General features: G+C 31.3%; 1 protein-coding gene across 2 annotated transcripts; it reads left to right on the forward strand.

The window, feature by feature from the left end:
* Positions 1-1,747: 1,747 nt before the first annotated feature.
* On the forward strand, positions 1,748-7,340 carry LOC18601902 (putative aquaporin NIP-type). 2 transcript variants are annotated; one of them, XM_007032993.3, is made up of 5 exons: positions 1,748-1,941; positions 2,036-2,257; positions 6,415-6,612; positions 6,957-7,018; positions 7,143-7,340. In XM_007032993.3, the coding sequence occupies exons 1-5, from the start codon at positions 1,804-1,806 to the stop codon at positions 7,327-7,329; spliced, it is 807 nt and encodes a 268-aa protein (XP_007033055.1). In that variant the 5' UTR covers positions 1,748-1,803; the 3' UTR covers positions 7,330-7,340. The 2 variants fall into 2 exon arrangements, with proteins under 2 accessions (XP_007033055.1, XP_088661758.1); XM_088805632.1 differs by lacking the exon at positions 7,143-7,340 and having other exon boundaries at positions 6,957-7,022.
* The last annotated feature ends 8,692 nt before the right edge of the window (positions 7,341-16,032 follow it).

A 16,032-nucleotide genomic window follows, 5' to 3' on the forward strand; every position in this document is an offset into this window, starting at 1 on the left:
ATCTTTAATTCTTTATATCCAGTAAGAGTAAATAGTAAATTCATGGGTTCTTTTTTTCTTTAAATTTTTTGGAAGTAGTTAGACACTTTAGTGTTTTCCACATAATATACACAAAATTTATGAGGGCATCTTTAATTCTTTATATCCAGTAAGAGTAAATAGTAAATTCATGGGTTCTTTTTTTCTTTAAATTTTTTGGAAGTAGTTAGACACTTTAGTGTTTTCCACATAATATACACAAAATTTATGAAATAGACTCTCCTATTTGATCCTTTAGCCGGTAAGAAGGATGGAAATGGGGAGGGGAAAAGAAGGATGGAAATGGAGAGGAAAAGAAATTTTTTTTAACCTGATGATTAAGTTTTACAACTACTTTCCTTAATTCGTGGCTTAACCGCTGGACTAGAACATAGTGAAGGTACGTTGCTTAACTAGGCCATGGGCCAAGAAGGCCTATTGACCGTGGACTACATTGCTATGTACTTCACATTTATAGCAAGCCATTGCCTCAAGTATCGAACATCTAATGTGGCTACCTATTTCCCATCATCGGTTATTGACGTATTTGGAGTTTGGGTTTTAATTTGCCCTTTATCAATGGCATCTAGCTAAATTGTAAAGTTAAAAAGTGTATGTCGTTCCATATCAACAAGAAGATATCATGATACTGTCTAAATATTTTATTTCTTTTTTTGTTTTTTGGGAATATTGATAGCTTCTTTATGTTCCTATATATTGCCAACTCATGAATTCATCTTGACAAGAACATTCAATAAAAAACACACGAGAAATGATTCTCAAGGTTGCACTCATATATTCAAAATGCACTATCTATAGCTTGCTAGATTCCAAAGACTTGATGTAATACACTTGAGAATTTAATTCAATTAATATATATATATATATGTATTTAATATAAAAAGTTTGATATGAATATTTTTTAAATTAGATCTTAATGTTTATTTTTTCTAAAAAAATTGACATAAAAATTCAAGATTTGTATGTTAAAAAAATTATCTTTTATTTATTATGTATTTTATTTCAAACTGTAATGTTATTTAGCTTTAACTATGCTCATATTTAAATTTGATATTGATGATCTAAATCCCCTTTTATTTGGTGAGTTGAAATCAAAATTTGAACTTTTATAACTACCTCCAATTATGATGGTGTGTGTAAATAAGTTAAATTTTAACTAATAACTAGTGGAATAACTCAACTTTGTCACCGATCAACCAATTAAAAGTTTGAGTAATTTGAATATCTTGAATTTGATTTCTTTACTGTTTAACTAAGTTCAAGTTTGACTGGTTCGAATATTTTAACTTTAAATATTTTATTGGTAAACTTAAGCCAATCACTAGCCTGATCAACTTTTCCATTGTTAATTATTTCCTAATGCAATATATATAGATATATATATATATATATATATATATATATATAGTGATAATTTTCTTTACATAAAGCTATAAAATTTAGTTAAGTTACAATCTTATATTGGTTCCAACTTTAGGTCGAACCAAATTGATCATTCTACTCCAAATACCTTAATTTATTATTATTTTTGAACCAAACTTGAGTACACAACAAATAATTTCGAGCTTAATTTGCGCACTCTCGTTCAAAGCGATCAAACATCCTCCTTTTAAAGAAAAAAAATCTCTATCTCAAATATATCCTAACCAAATCCACTTTGTCATTATCTTAATTTAAAACCATTTTAGACCCTTTCAAACCCTAATTATCCACGCTATCGCTTCTCCCAAAACTACCTGCTATTTTTTCTTTCATTGCTTAACTATGGCTACAAAGACTGACAACATTGAAGAAGAAGAAATATCAAAGATGGAACAAGGTCATCCCACTTCAAATAAATCTGAAACTGATCAATTATCCATTCTTTGTTCTTCAACTTCTGTAGTAACCACAGTGCAAAAGGTCAGTCATGAGCAAATTCGACATTTATAGTTTTATTTAATTTTGTTGCATAAATATTACTGAATTGATATCTTTCGCCGGTTGTTTCTTTCAGTTGATTGCTGAGCTTATTGGCACTTACTTCATAATATTTGCCGGTTGCGGTTCTGTGGCTGTGAACAAAATCTACGGATCAGTCACATTTCCAGGCGTTTGTGTAACATGGGGTCTAATCGTGATGGTCATGATCTATTCAGTTGGCCATATTTCTGGGGCTCATTTCAATCCAGCTGTTACCATCACCTTTGCAATTTTTCGTAGAATCCCATTTAAGCAGGTAAATTACTTTTTTTTTTTTTAATTTTTAATACGACTTTGCATGGATAAATTTTCAGGGATAAGTCATCTCGGTACTCTAAAACCCAAACACTTGTTGAGTCCGATTCATCAATTTCACCAAGACAAAGTTGATTCTAAAAACATATTTTTCTTAATTTATGGAGTTAAGTAGACCCTACTTTGCCATCTCTTTTGACAAATCTTTTTAGATTAGGCTACAATTCATTTTTTTTCTTATTATCTTGATAAAGATAAGAATGTCAATGATTATATTGTAACCGAGTATCCTATATTATTCGACTAAGTAAGATTAAAGTATATATAATCTGTTTTTTTTTTCTTTTTTTGCTATTGAAAAGTGGTTTTTATTCCGCCATCACCCCGCTTATGCCATGACAAGCCTCTTTTGCAAAAGATTTTGATAGCATAAAGAGTTTGACGTGGGAAAGAGCTTTGCACAATTGCGAAAAATAAGCTAGCTTCCCCATTGGCCACTGTCAACATAGATCAATGCAAAAGATCCGTCAAAGGACATTAAAACCTAAGATCTTCCTGAAACCTAAAACGGGAAAAGAGGAGAAAGCCCAAAGAATCGAAGCTACCAAGAAGAGATGCTCACTACTGAACAAGAAGAAAAAGATCAACCAAAACCAACAGAAAGGAACCCGCAGGGCAAAGAGAGCCTTCAAAGCAATCACTAAAGCAAAAAAACCATCGTTGAAGATCTCCAGCCAAAACACGAGAAACAGTCGAAAATTCCGAAGAACATAGCTCGAGCCAAGAAGGAAATGAGCATGGAAAAGCAGACCATACCGCCTTTGAGCCATTCCCTCAACCTAAGTCCAGCGACCACCAACAGACCCCTTAAAGACCCCCCTCCCCCTCAATCATTTGTACACCCTCCCAAAAAACCATGACAACAATAAACAATGCCAACGAAAAAGATCAAACCCCAAGGCCAACAACCATCCAAACAGATCCTACCACACCAAGCCCTTTCCTCCCTCAGAGCGTTCCTTTCCCTCTTACAAAATCAGAAGAATCGCATATCGAACCAGATCAAAAAAAGAACACCAACCATCATCCAATCCCTAAAGAACCTTCAATTTCATAATCTTCCCTCCTCAATCCTTGAGGACCCTCACATACATGAGAACATGGAAAAACAGAGTCACCCATAAACAACTTGAACCTTAAGATCCTAAGGACCATACCAAACAAAATTTCCTTCCCCAAACCCCCAAAGGCCAAAAAAAATCGAGATTTCACAACCTTAAATCAAGAAAAAGCAATCCACCATCAATTCCCGCCCCTAAAGAAATCCTCAAATAGAGCAAAAGGACCAAAACAGACCTTCCTCCCAAGAAGATTGGGAGACCAATGTCCTTTTGTTTCAAAATACACAAAAAATTTTAAAAAAAGATTTCTTTTCTTTTCCTTTTTATTTCTTCTTTCTTTTTTCATTCATTTTTAGTTTGTCATCTATTTTTCTGTACAAAATTTTCCTTTCAAATTTTTTTTTCGTGCTCAAATTATAGTACAAAATCCACAAGCAACCTTTAGAAACAAACAATCTATCAGCTTGAAAATAGAGACAAAAGGAAAAAAAGAAAAACAAAGTAAAACAAACACAAAAACCAACTCATAAGGGAAAGAGACCCCTTGCCCCTATAAGGCCACCATTACAAAAAACGCCCCAACCCCCCCCCCCCCCCCAGTCGACACTTAAAGATAGGAACATAACCAAAAAACTCAAGAGCAGAGCCATTAACTAGGCCAAAATAAGCCTAATAACACAAAAATTAGTCAATAAAAAAGGTAAAAGGAAACTCAAAGAAGGAACTCCTCCCAACCAGAACATAAAGGCTTCCCACTAGCAAAAAACAATTAGACACATGCCATAGTCCTTGTAACTGTTTTTGAATTTCCTAGAATCCAACTCTAAGAATTCCTCTTCTTTTTCTCTTAGAAAGGACTTTTTCTCTCCTTTCTATTATCTTCTTCTTTTTTCTTTTTCCTTATTATTTATTTCTCTCTCTTTTTTTTCCTAGTTTCCTTTTGGACTCTCAAGAAGAGCACTTACTAGAAAAGATGATCTCAGTTTTACGCATTTACCTTCTCGGCTTTTCTCAAAGCAAAACATGGTCTTAAAAATTCAAAACATTAAACAAAGGGAAAGCCATCACAAAAACCAAAAGAATGGACCATAAAAACAATCAGTGCACAAATCCAAAGTAGAAAAAAGCGTCAAAATTAATTAGCTACCCATAAAAAATCCTCACTCCTCTCCACCCTCCCCTTAGCAAGATCATCAACCATTTCATTAACTGATCTAGGTACTTTTCTGACCTCCCATGCTCCTATCTGCCTTTTCAACTCTTCTATACCTAAAATGATCTTCCTTAGTATCCAAGGAGATTTATCAAGATTATCAAGCCAGGTCACTGCATTACTGGAGTCATTTTCGATTTCCACCATGTTCATCTCCTTCCATTTTGAGGCTGCGACAATCATAAACGTCTCTTTCGTAGCAAGTAACTCTATGGTATTCGCATCCATAACCCCTACCACTTTTGAGAACAAGACTTTGATTGCTCCATTAGGATCCCTCAGTGCCCTTTCTATCCTTGCTGGTCCGGGGATCCTCTTGCAATGCCATCGACATTGAATTTAAGTGCACCTGGAGGTGGTGCTCTCTAACTAACACTTCCTCTTATTTTCAGACTCTTTTTTTGGAATGTGACCATGGTGGGATTCCTTATAATATCTTCAAACTTCTCATACTTCTCTGACCATTTAGCCTTAGCCCACCAAGCAATTCTAGTCGTAGTTAAATCGAAACATTGATTCCCATCCCACAATGTCCCCTAGAACACCATCTCGTTTCTTATCAGCCAAATAATCTAGTTAATTGCAAAAAAGACCAATCTCCATAATCTTCTCTTGCCTGCTTGAACCAAATCATTCCATTTCGGAAAAAAAAAAGGGAGCCTTTGCTTGCATTCCTCCTTGAATCCCCCACCATTTATGCCACCCCATCCAAACCTTCCAACTCTCCTTTCATTCCAAAAACAGATGATCCACCGATTCAACTTTTTCAGTACATAGCAAACACATTGCCGACTCTGACCTCAATAGTCCTCTTTTCATCAATTTCGCTTTCACTGCCCTCTCCAGCAAAACAATTCGACCTTGATCGGTGCCATCCCCATCCACACAGCCTTTCACATCACCTCCACTCTACCCGTTTGTCCTATTGCAACTCTACAGAATGACCTAACTGAGTAAACACCATTAAGTATCCATTCCAAATCAACTTATCCTCTAATTTAGATGCCACTAGGTATTCCTCTAAAACTTGCATTAATTGGTCCTATTGCTTCTTTTCCCACCCAAAAAGATCACACCTCAATTGTATTTTCCACCTCCATTTTTCCCCAATCCGTTTCCCAAAATCCTTAATCGACCCTTCCTTGTTAAGAGCTAAGGAGTACATCCTTGGGAACACCTGTCTTAACCACACTCCTTCCATCCATTCGTCATCTTAGAAAGCTAACCTTTCCCTAGAGTATCTATAATCTGGTTCAAATTGTAAAATTATTATCGGTCACGGAATCGGGGTAAGGTTTTGGTAATTGTGGATGCTTATTACTTGAATTTGATTATAAATAATACTCTTTAATATTAAATTTTAGTTATATATATTATGCTTGCTATTCAAATATATATTATGTTTTTTTTCAAATTCTTTATAATTAATGTAATACATACTAAAATTCATTAATTGTTCTAAATATGATTTTAAATTTTAATTTTTATGAATTATCTTTAATTTATTAATTTTTTTTTCATTAATATATACATAAAAATAATTTTAAAATTATTTTAATCAAGTATTTAACAGATACAGTAATATTTAGAATATTCGAGTTCGAGTTCAAATAATAATTAAAAATTTTATTTTAGTATTTATAGGGTTTAGATTAAAATACTTAAAAAATAACAAGTATCAATTGTCTACATTAGTCAAATATTAAAATGGATAGTAGGAAAAAGGTGTGTTAACTTGTTCTTTGCAGTAACAGTAATAAAAAAAAGTCATATTTGGTTGAATTAATGGTGAATAATTTGTTATTACATTGCATGAAATTGTAGGTTCCAGTGTACGTTGCAGGTCAGCTAATGGGATCAATTCTTGCGAGTGCCACATTAGCCTTGGTGCTTGATGTGACTCCGTCTGCTTATTTTGGAACTGTACCAGTTGGCTCTAATGCCCAATCTTTTTCTGTAGAAATCATCATCTCCTTCCTCTTGATGTTCGTGATTTCTGGGGCCACCACTGATAATAGAGCGGTTTGTAATTAATTTTCAGTTTTACATATATATTTCACTTACATTTTCTTATTAATGCACAAAATTGATCGAAACAAATCAACCTTTTACAAAGATTCCAAGAGCTTTTGCTTTTCCTTCGGAGAGGGGTTTTCTCCATAAATTTGCTGTGTGATATAATTAGATCATAATCAACGACTAACTTATTAATACCTTAGACATTAAGGCAAATAATTGATTTTCTAGTAGCATAAATTTACTCAAATTATTATCAGTATGATATTGCTTGCAATGTCATAGAATTTATTAACAATGTAGACCATATATACAAACATGACACTCAGTTTTTATTCCCATTTTGACAGGTGGGAGAACTAGGAGGAATAGCTGTTGGAATGACTATTATGTTGAATGTCTTTGTGGCTGGGTAATCTTTCACTTTGAGCTTGTTAATTTCATTTCCTCATTTGTTATACTTCTACTTTTTTTTTCTCAAAACATTAATAGAAGTTAGCTATACTAAATTGAAGAAAATTATTAATGTGATGCAGGCCAATTTCTGGCGCTTCAATGAACCCTGCAAGGAGTATCGGGCCAGCACTTGTTAAGCATGTTTACAAGGGACTTTGGTTGTACATATTTGGACCAATCATCGGAACTATAGCTGGAGCCTTCATCTATAACCTAATGAGATTTACAGACAAATCTCTTCGTGACTTAACCATTAGAAGCAACTAACTCTTTCTTCATTAGCATCTCAAATAATTAACAACTATTCTTTGTTTAGTTCATTTTTGTATCATTTACATTTATTTTATTCGCAAGTTTTCAACGGTTTTAAATTTGAAATTTTTATATATTTTCAAATTCTCAAATTCAAAACTTGAAAGAGAGCATTGAAATTTATAACATGAAAGAAATTATTTTTCTTTATCCATCTTATATTTTAATATACAATTTCGCATGTAATGAAAAAAATTTACTTATTATAAAAGGTTAATAAAAATTGGCTTTTGATGTAAGTATGCTTTTGGTTTATCCTTGTTTTTATTAACCATTAACTAATTAAAAAACCTAAAAATTTACCTATATCTATACTTATATCTATGTAAATGAATTCAAAAATTATTTATTGGATATTTTAATCATATACTTAAGTCTGCCTACTTAATAAGTCTAATTAGCATATTTCTTAATATTTAGTAGTTTTATACTTTGAATTGATTATATATTTGATATTGGAATTGTTGTAGAAATTATGATGTTGCCAATGCGTTGTTTTAAGCAAACTGGAAAAATTTGTCAGGGCTTGAAAAAGGTACATGCCTCGACTTCTTTCCCTTTATTGAAGCAGAGGGAAGGAAGGTGGTCAAGCCTCTACAAGCTGTTACTGATGAGGTTATCAATTCATCGAATTTTAGCTTGGTGGTGCAGTTTTTGGAGAACTTTGTTGGAACATTAAAATGTTCTATTGAAAAAATCGTATTTGAAAATTATATTTATTGAAAATAAGAAAATAAAGAAGAGTCACGTTTATTGAGAAAAACTAAGAGTTATGTTTATTTGAAATAGACAAGTACAAACTGTGTTGTTAAGAATAAGTATCTAAACCTATAAAAAGGTCTATCCTTTAGATAACAGAACATATATAAAAAAACAATAATATTTTTCCTTCTTTTCTTAAACATTCTCCAATTCTTCTTTATTATTTACTTATAAAAAAATATTATAAAAATTTGATAATCTTGTTGTACTCCGGTGAATACTCAATGAATTGATTTCGTTAGTGCAAAACGTTGTCAATTATATCTTTAAAGTTTATATGTCGGTAACTTTTTTACACACTATAAGTGATGCGAATAAAACCTTAAGGACAATGACATTAATACACTTTGAAGTCTATTTAAAAATTTTTCAATTTGGTGTCTTAACAAATCCAACTAACAATTAAAACATAAGCTAAAAGCTGCATACTTAATATGAGGGAAATCTGGTACGATTAGATTAAACTTGTTGGAAGGTCAATGTTCATTTTTTTTTTATTCCCTTCAAATGGCGCTTGTGAATAGATTATGGAATCAGGATTATGGCATATGAATCACAAGCTAATAATAAATCGTAGATGGCAACCTGGTACGGGTTTCACGGCTTTAACCTCGACTAAAGTTGTGGAATGTTCCACTCAAACTAAGATCAACTACCTAGTTAGGAGTTAGTATGCCATTATGTTTTCTTGGTACCTGTTAAGGCTCTTTTGACTTTTAGATTTTGTTCTTGTTGCTTCTTTGTGTTTGGGGCAACATTTTCTTTTCTTGTATTGATTCACGGTGATTTTGGGTTTGGCACGGGAGAATAGCTAAGCCATTTCCCCCTTACTCCTTTATTTGGTTGCATTTTACTGTTGGGAATAGCCATTAGCTAGGCTTAGCTATTCCCCTCTCTCCCCACTATTCCCAAAAAAGGGCCTTAGCTATTTCTCTCTCCCCCATTATTAGCCATTTCATAATTGAAGAAATAGGGTAAAAATATCATTAGACGAAAATGTCCCTATTTAATAGAAATAATTACAACCCTAGTACGATAAAAGGTTTCTTTTTACTCAATTGCTTTCCTTGTTTCTCTCTTTTCTTGATCTGCCTCCCACCCCTTCTCTCTCTAAGCAAGTTTACAACCGCCCTCCTCCACAGCCACCGCTATGTTCTGTCGTCATCATCGCCAAGTTATCTATTGTTGACCATCGAAGAAACCGCAACGATGTTGGAGCGTCGATCCGACAATGGTTACGGCTAGATTTGGCCGTTGGAGCACCAATCTGGCCGTGGGAAGCACCAAATCTGGTAATGCCATTGGCCAAATCTGGTCTCAGTCAATGTTAGATCGACATTCCAACGATTAGATCTAGCCGCGACCAGGACCAGATTGGCACTCCAATGTCGCTGACGGTTGCTCCGTTGGCCAGCAACAAACGAGAAAAGGAAAGAAACGTAGAAAAAGAGGAAAAATGAAAAAACAAAAAAAAAAAGAAAATTAAAATAAAAATTATATTAGTTAATAAATTATTGATATTTAATGAAAATAAAAATTAAAAGATAAAAATATGAAAAATACAATTGGAAAAAAATTATTCAAACAATTTATTAAAAAATTGTATAACTAATTTAATATAAATAATTTAATAATTTAATAATAAATTATTGATATTTAATAAAAATAGAAATTAAAAGATTAAGAAATGAAAAATACAAATAGAGAAAAATAAATTCAATAATTAAAATTAAAAATAATATAACTAATTTAGTAATAAATTATTCTATAGTTTAATAAAAAATTAAAAATTTATATTAATAATTTAATAATAAATTATTGATGTTTAATGAAAATAGAATTTATTTTTGTTTTAGATGATAATAAAATTTTTTTATAATAAAGGGTAGTTTTGTTATTTTATCATTTATTCTTTGATTATTTCAAAGTTATTTTTATCAATCAAATATTAGAATCAGTCATAATAGAAATTCTACCCTATTTTATTTCATAAATCAAACTACAAAATAATAATTTTATTCTATTTCTTTTTTATTATATTCTCATAAAATAATTATTTTATTTCATTTCGTGAACCAAACATGTCATAAGGTCGTGTGGATGTTGGATTTGATGATAAAATTTCTAATATTATTAATGTTGAATTGAGAAATGGTACTGTTGTAGTCAGTTAGGTTGAAATACCTTGAAGTCCTAAAAAATGTCATTTGTGTAAGTTGTTTGGTCACACTACCAAAGTTAGTGAGAAGCAAGAGTTTAAGTAGCATGAACTTAACGAAAAAGAACTTGAAACAATTTGGGCTACAAAGCCAAAGTAGAAAATTTCAAAGGATTGGATTGTGTGTTGGAATTTTAATTTTAAAATTTAAATATCTCATTATCTTTATTGGTTCTAACTTTTAGATTTCATGATAAGTGATATAATTTTAATGGAATTGTGATAACTACCAATTATTTGATTAGGATTGTCATAATTACTTATTATTTTTGAAAAAATTTCTTAATTTTGAGGCAGTAGTTATCACCTCGATGGGAGGGATTTTGCTTATAAAAGAAAACCTATGAGTTCCCAACCTAAGGCAATCTATTTAAAAAAAAAGTACCATATTACCAGTACTGTAAATTGTTATTTGGATTGGAAGAACTCATAGGGAAAGATTGAAGAACTCTAGAAGAAAAGGCTTGGATGATTGGAGGTTAGTGTCATGATCCTTATTGGATGATGATTTGGTAAGTTTTTTTGCCAATAAACAAAAGTGCAATATTATTGTTAAATCATAGTTAATATTTGCCTATACTTATTTATTTTGCTTCCGTAATTATTCATTATTTATATATATGTGCATACATATGTTTGTGAATATACTTAACATGTGGCATCAGAGCAATGAATAATCTCTGCCTAACATATTTGATGAGTTATTCAAAAATTGTATGCTTATAATTTTCTATATATTTCTAAAATATTGTTTTAAAAATTTATTTTTAAAGAGTTATAAGCCTTAGCATTAATCTTGCTTTTGTAAAATCTTCTATAAAGACCCATTGTTTATTAAAAAAAATTAGATTTTTTTATGTCTATCTTGAAACGGCTGTGATTAAGAGTACAAAAAATCCAAGTAATAGCTTCTGGTTAACATTTACATTGCAAAGTACTATAAAATATTCAATTAGTTTGTGAATAACTGGTTCATAGATTTTGTCATTACATAATGTTGGAAAATAGTTTGCGCTCTTGTTATATAATTGATGAAAACTATAAAATATTGAGTTGACTGCTCTCTACTTGTCGAAAATGTACAAATCTTATCACATTAATTAGTTTATTCTTCATCTCTAAAGAGGTATAGCTTTGTTTACTGTGAATTAGCAAAGTCTTGAAAGAAAATATTTTCTTTGCATATCTGTATTGGGTCCAAATTGGTTTTGTTAGTCTATGTTTTAACATTCCAAATCAATTGTGTGAATTGTCTAGACCAAAATAAACAAATATTGTGTTTACTTTTATGCAATTTGTCTGAATCAGAATAAATAGATATTGGGCTTAGTCTATTTATGTTTTTGTTTGGGTTTATTGGTTGTTAATTTGAATAGACTATTTTGTATAAAAAACTAATGGGCCAATAAACCTAAAAAAAGTAAACTTATTTAAATAAAGCTAATTTTGGATCTAATTTAGTTTTCTAGATCTAATTAGTTTGACTATAGTAATCATGAAAGGAGTTTACTTAGTCCAAATTAAGCTTACTTGTTTATTTATTTTTATTTGGTTGAGACATTATTAGTATAATAAATTAATTGATATTTAATTTATGTTATACTTATTTTGTGTATGTCTTGATTATTATTGTGATGTCATGTGATCGTATATATTTGAATAGTTGAGATTAGCCACACATCTTAATTATGATAAGATATACATTAAGTAATTTTTTTTATTTATTTGGATCACATCAAGTTTAAATGACATAATATTTAAATTAAACATATTTTTATAATTATTTTACCCCATAGGGAAATTATTATATTTTCATGATTAATTAGGATGAAATAGAAATTATTTTTATTTCTTAATTAGCCCACAAGTATTAGAAAATATTAATAATTTTTAGTTTCATCATAAAAGTTAATGAATCATTATATGTTAGAATCTTTGCCCACAAGTAGATTTTGATGACATGTTAATTCATGTATATTTTGATTTGTCTTACATTAGTAAACCTATTTTTATGATTGATGGTTTGTGCCTCATATATTATTAAGTAAGCATCTTTATTTACTTATTTATTTATCTACAATTGATCAAACTTTGATGGTTTTTAATAATAAAGTTCCCTACTTGAGTGGTGACAACTATAAAGGGTGGAAGGAGAATGTTCTTCTCCATTTAGGATGCTTGGACCTCGACTATGCTCTTCGTAAGGATGAGCTAACTGTACCTACGAGTACTAGTACTCAAGCTGAGATAACATTGTATGAATGATGGGAACGGTCAAACTGTTTAAGTATGATGTTTATCAAATCCCATATTATGAGTAGTATTCGTGGGTTGATACTCGATTGTAAGAATGTTAATGATCTAATAAAGGCTATTAATGAGCAATTTGAGTTTTTTGATAAAGCATTTGTTAGCACCTTAATGAGCAAGTTGACATCAATGAAGCCCACTGGTGTTAAACACGTCCATGAGCACATTATGCAAATGAGGAATATTGTTGCTCAATTAAAGTCCCTGAAGATAGAGATTTCTGATGATTTCCTAGTGCACTTTATCCCGAACTCTCTTCCATCTCAATATAATGCTTTCAAAATCTCTTATAACACACATAAGGAAAAATGGTCAATCAATGAACTTTTGACCACGTGTGTTCAAGAGGAAACAAGATTGATTCAGAAAATGGGTGAAAGTATATATTTGGTAATAAAAAACAACAAGCAAGCTTTTAACAAGAAAAAAAAGGGAAAATCAAATGCAACTGGCAAGTCGAATGGACCTACCCATACTAGAAGGAAAGACAAATCTAAGTGTTTTTTTTTTGTTAAAAAAAAGGGACACATGAGGAAGGATTGTCTTAAAAGGAAGGCTCAGCTTGAAAAGAAAGGTAATCTCATATCTTATGTGTGTTATGAATCTAATATGGTTTATGTTTCCCGTAACACTTGGCGGATTGATTCTGGTTCTACAATCCATGTTTCTAATACCATGCAAGGATTTCTAAACCTAAAGAAACTAACAAAGAGTGAATGTAACAGCTATTCTGGAAATCAGATGCCTTCACATGTGGAAGATGTTGGAACATACAGACTAGTTTTATCAACTAGTTTTGTTTTGGATTTAGAATGAACCTTTTACATTCCAAGTTTTTCTAGAAATTTAAATTCTATTTGAAGACTTATACCTTTGGGTTTTTCCTTCAATTTTTTGGAACATCTTTTAATTTATTAAAAAATGTAACTATTGTTGGAAATGATACAATGGATGATGGTTTGTTCAAAACTCATTTAAATGATAGTGTTCCTTAAAGTTTAATGGCTTTACATGATAATTCTGGTATTAAGCGTTGTGTTATGAATGAGAAAACTTCCATGTTATGGCATTAGAGATTGGGATATATCTCCATTGAGAGATCAAAGGATTAGTAAACAATGGAATTTTAGAAACTCTTGACTTTACTGATTTTGATACTTGTGTAGACTGTATTAAAGGAAAGCAGACTAACAAGACTAAGAAAGTGCCAGAAAAAGTTCTGAAATTCTAGAAATCATACACATTGATATTTGCTGCCTTGATATGTGCTCGAGTAGTAAAAAATATTTCATCATTTTTATAGATGATTACTCACAATTTATGTATCTTTATTGCTTCATAACAAGAATGACGTGTTGAACGTTTTTAAAATATTTAAAGCAAAGGTAAAGTAACAATGTGGAAAACAAATAAAAATTATGATGTCCAACAAAGGTAGTGAATACTATGGTAGGTACAAAAGAACCACACAAGCACTTGGTCCATTTGTTGAGTTTCATCAAGAGCAAGGTATTGTATTTCAATACACCCTGCCTGGCTCAACATCTCAGAATGGGTAGTAAAAAAGGAGAAATCGAACATTAATGGATATGGTAAAAAGTATGCTTAACTACTCCAAACTTTCTTTATCTTTGTGGTGTGAAGCTTTTAAAACATCAACATATATATTGAACAGGGTTCTAAATAAGGCAGTTCCTAAAACGCCATTTGAATTATGAAAAGGTTGAAAATCGAGTGTAAGACATGTATGCATTTGGGGTTGCTTGGCTGAAGTTAGGGTTTACAATCCATAAGAAAATATTAAACACAAGGACTATAAGTGGATATTTTATCAGATATGCTGAAAAGTCCAAGGATTACAAGTTCTATTATCCAAATCATACAAGTAGAATTGTTGAATTATATAATGCTAAGTTTTTTGAGATGGGTGTGGTTAGTGGGAGTGATCAACTTAGAAACTTAATTTTTGAGGAAGATCATGTTCTTGATATTACTCTTGCATCAAGTAACACATTGGTTGTTCTTCCAAATAGGATAGACATTAAGGAACCAATTACTCAAGCCTCATGTCTTATTGAAAATGTTTTGGAAGATTTTATTGAGCAACTATCACAAATGGAACAACCTGTTGAACAACAATTTCCACTAGAGATTGTTAATACAACATTAAGAAAATCAACAATTTTTACCAAATTATGTTGTGTATCTACAAGAATTTGACTATGATGTTAGTGTCAAAATGACCCAAAGACATTCTTGTCGTAACGTGGGGGTCTAGAAACCCGACTGCCAGTCGCGGGCGAAAATTAAATGGTGTGGGAGTCGCCACCAATCTTTTTTATCTAGGTGTGATTGGTCACCTATTAACCCGATTCTAATCGACGAAGTTCTAAATTAATTTTAGATCTGTCGAAAGAACGAGAATTGGTCTACATTTTTAGAGATGGGTTCGGGAGTGCGGTTACGCACGGAGAAGGGTTAGCACCTCCGTGGCACCCGTTTCACGAACGGTACCATTTAATCTTAAGTTATCTTAATATAACCTACTTTTAATTTAATCCCTACTTGTTAATTAAATTTTTGTTAAATTGACTGACTGAGAGTTTTTATTTGGTTTGACGTATGCACATGATGCAAGCGTAAAATGATGTCATGACTTGTTTATTTTAAATGATGGAGTCGGTAATCTTTTATTGGAAAATTATTTGAAAACCATCCCAACGCTTTGGTGAAGTCTCGAAATTCTCCTCACCTAGAGATATCCCCAGAAGAACTCGTCTCTACGAGCTCCTCGGGGAAATCCCATCATCGGGATTTTCACGCCATTTGCAAAATAAGAGTGGCATGTTATGACAGGATAAAATGATGATATCTACATGCACGCGTTTATTGATTTAGGTGATTTATAATCCACTCAATTATGTGTTTAATAATATCTTATAATCCACTCAATTATGTGTTTAATAATATCTATCACTTTGTTCATATACTTAATATTATTTGTTATTAATTATTTATTATTTTTATTGCTTTTAGAGTTTCCTATTTAAATATATATTCTTTAGCTAGCATAGTGAATTAATATTCCATCTTATGTATTATCTTCCTTTTTAATCAAATAAATAATTAATTAAATTAATGGTTAACTCAATTTTATTCAATGATATTTATTTGCTAATTAACTGACTACACTAACCTAGATTTAAATGTGATATTGTGTAGATTTACTTTTCTCAATATATATATCATTATTTGAGTTGATGAGTATTGAAATTTGGAGTTCGGATTTATCCCGACGCTTCGGTGAAAATCCGTCTCGAACTTCGCATTCAAAAAGAAAAAATCCACTTAGAAGAGATAACTCTTTA

This window comes from Theobroma cacao, chromosome 4 (genome assembly GCF_053813885.1).
Source record: "Theobroma cacao isolate CCN51 chromosome 4, ASM5381388v1, whole genome shotgun sequence".
Taxonomy (NCBI): Eukaryota; Viridiplantae; Streptophyta; class Magnoliopsida; order Malvales; family Malvaceae; genus Theobroma; species Theobroma cacao.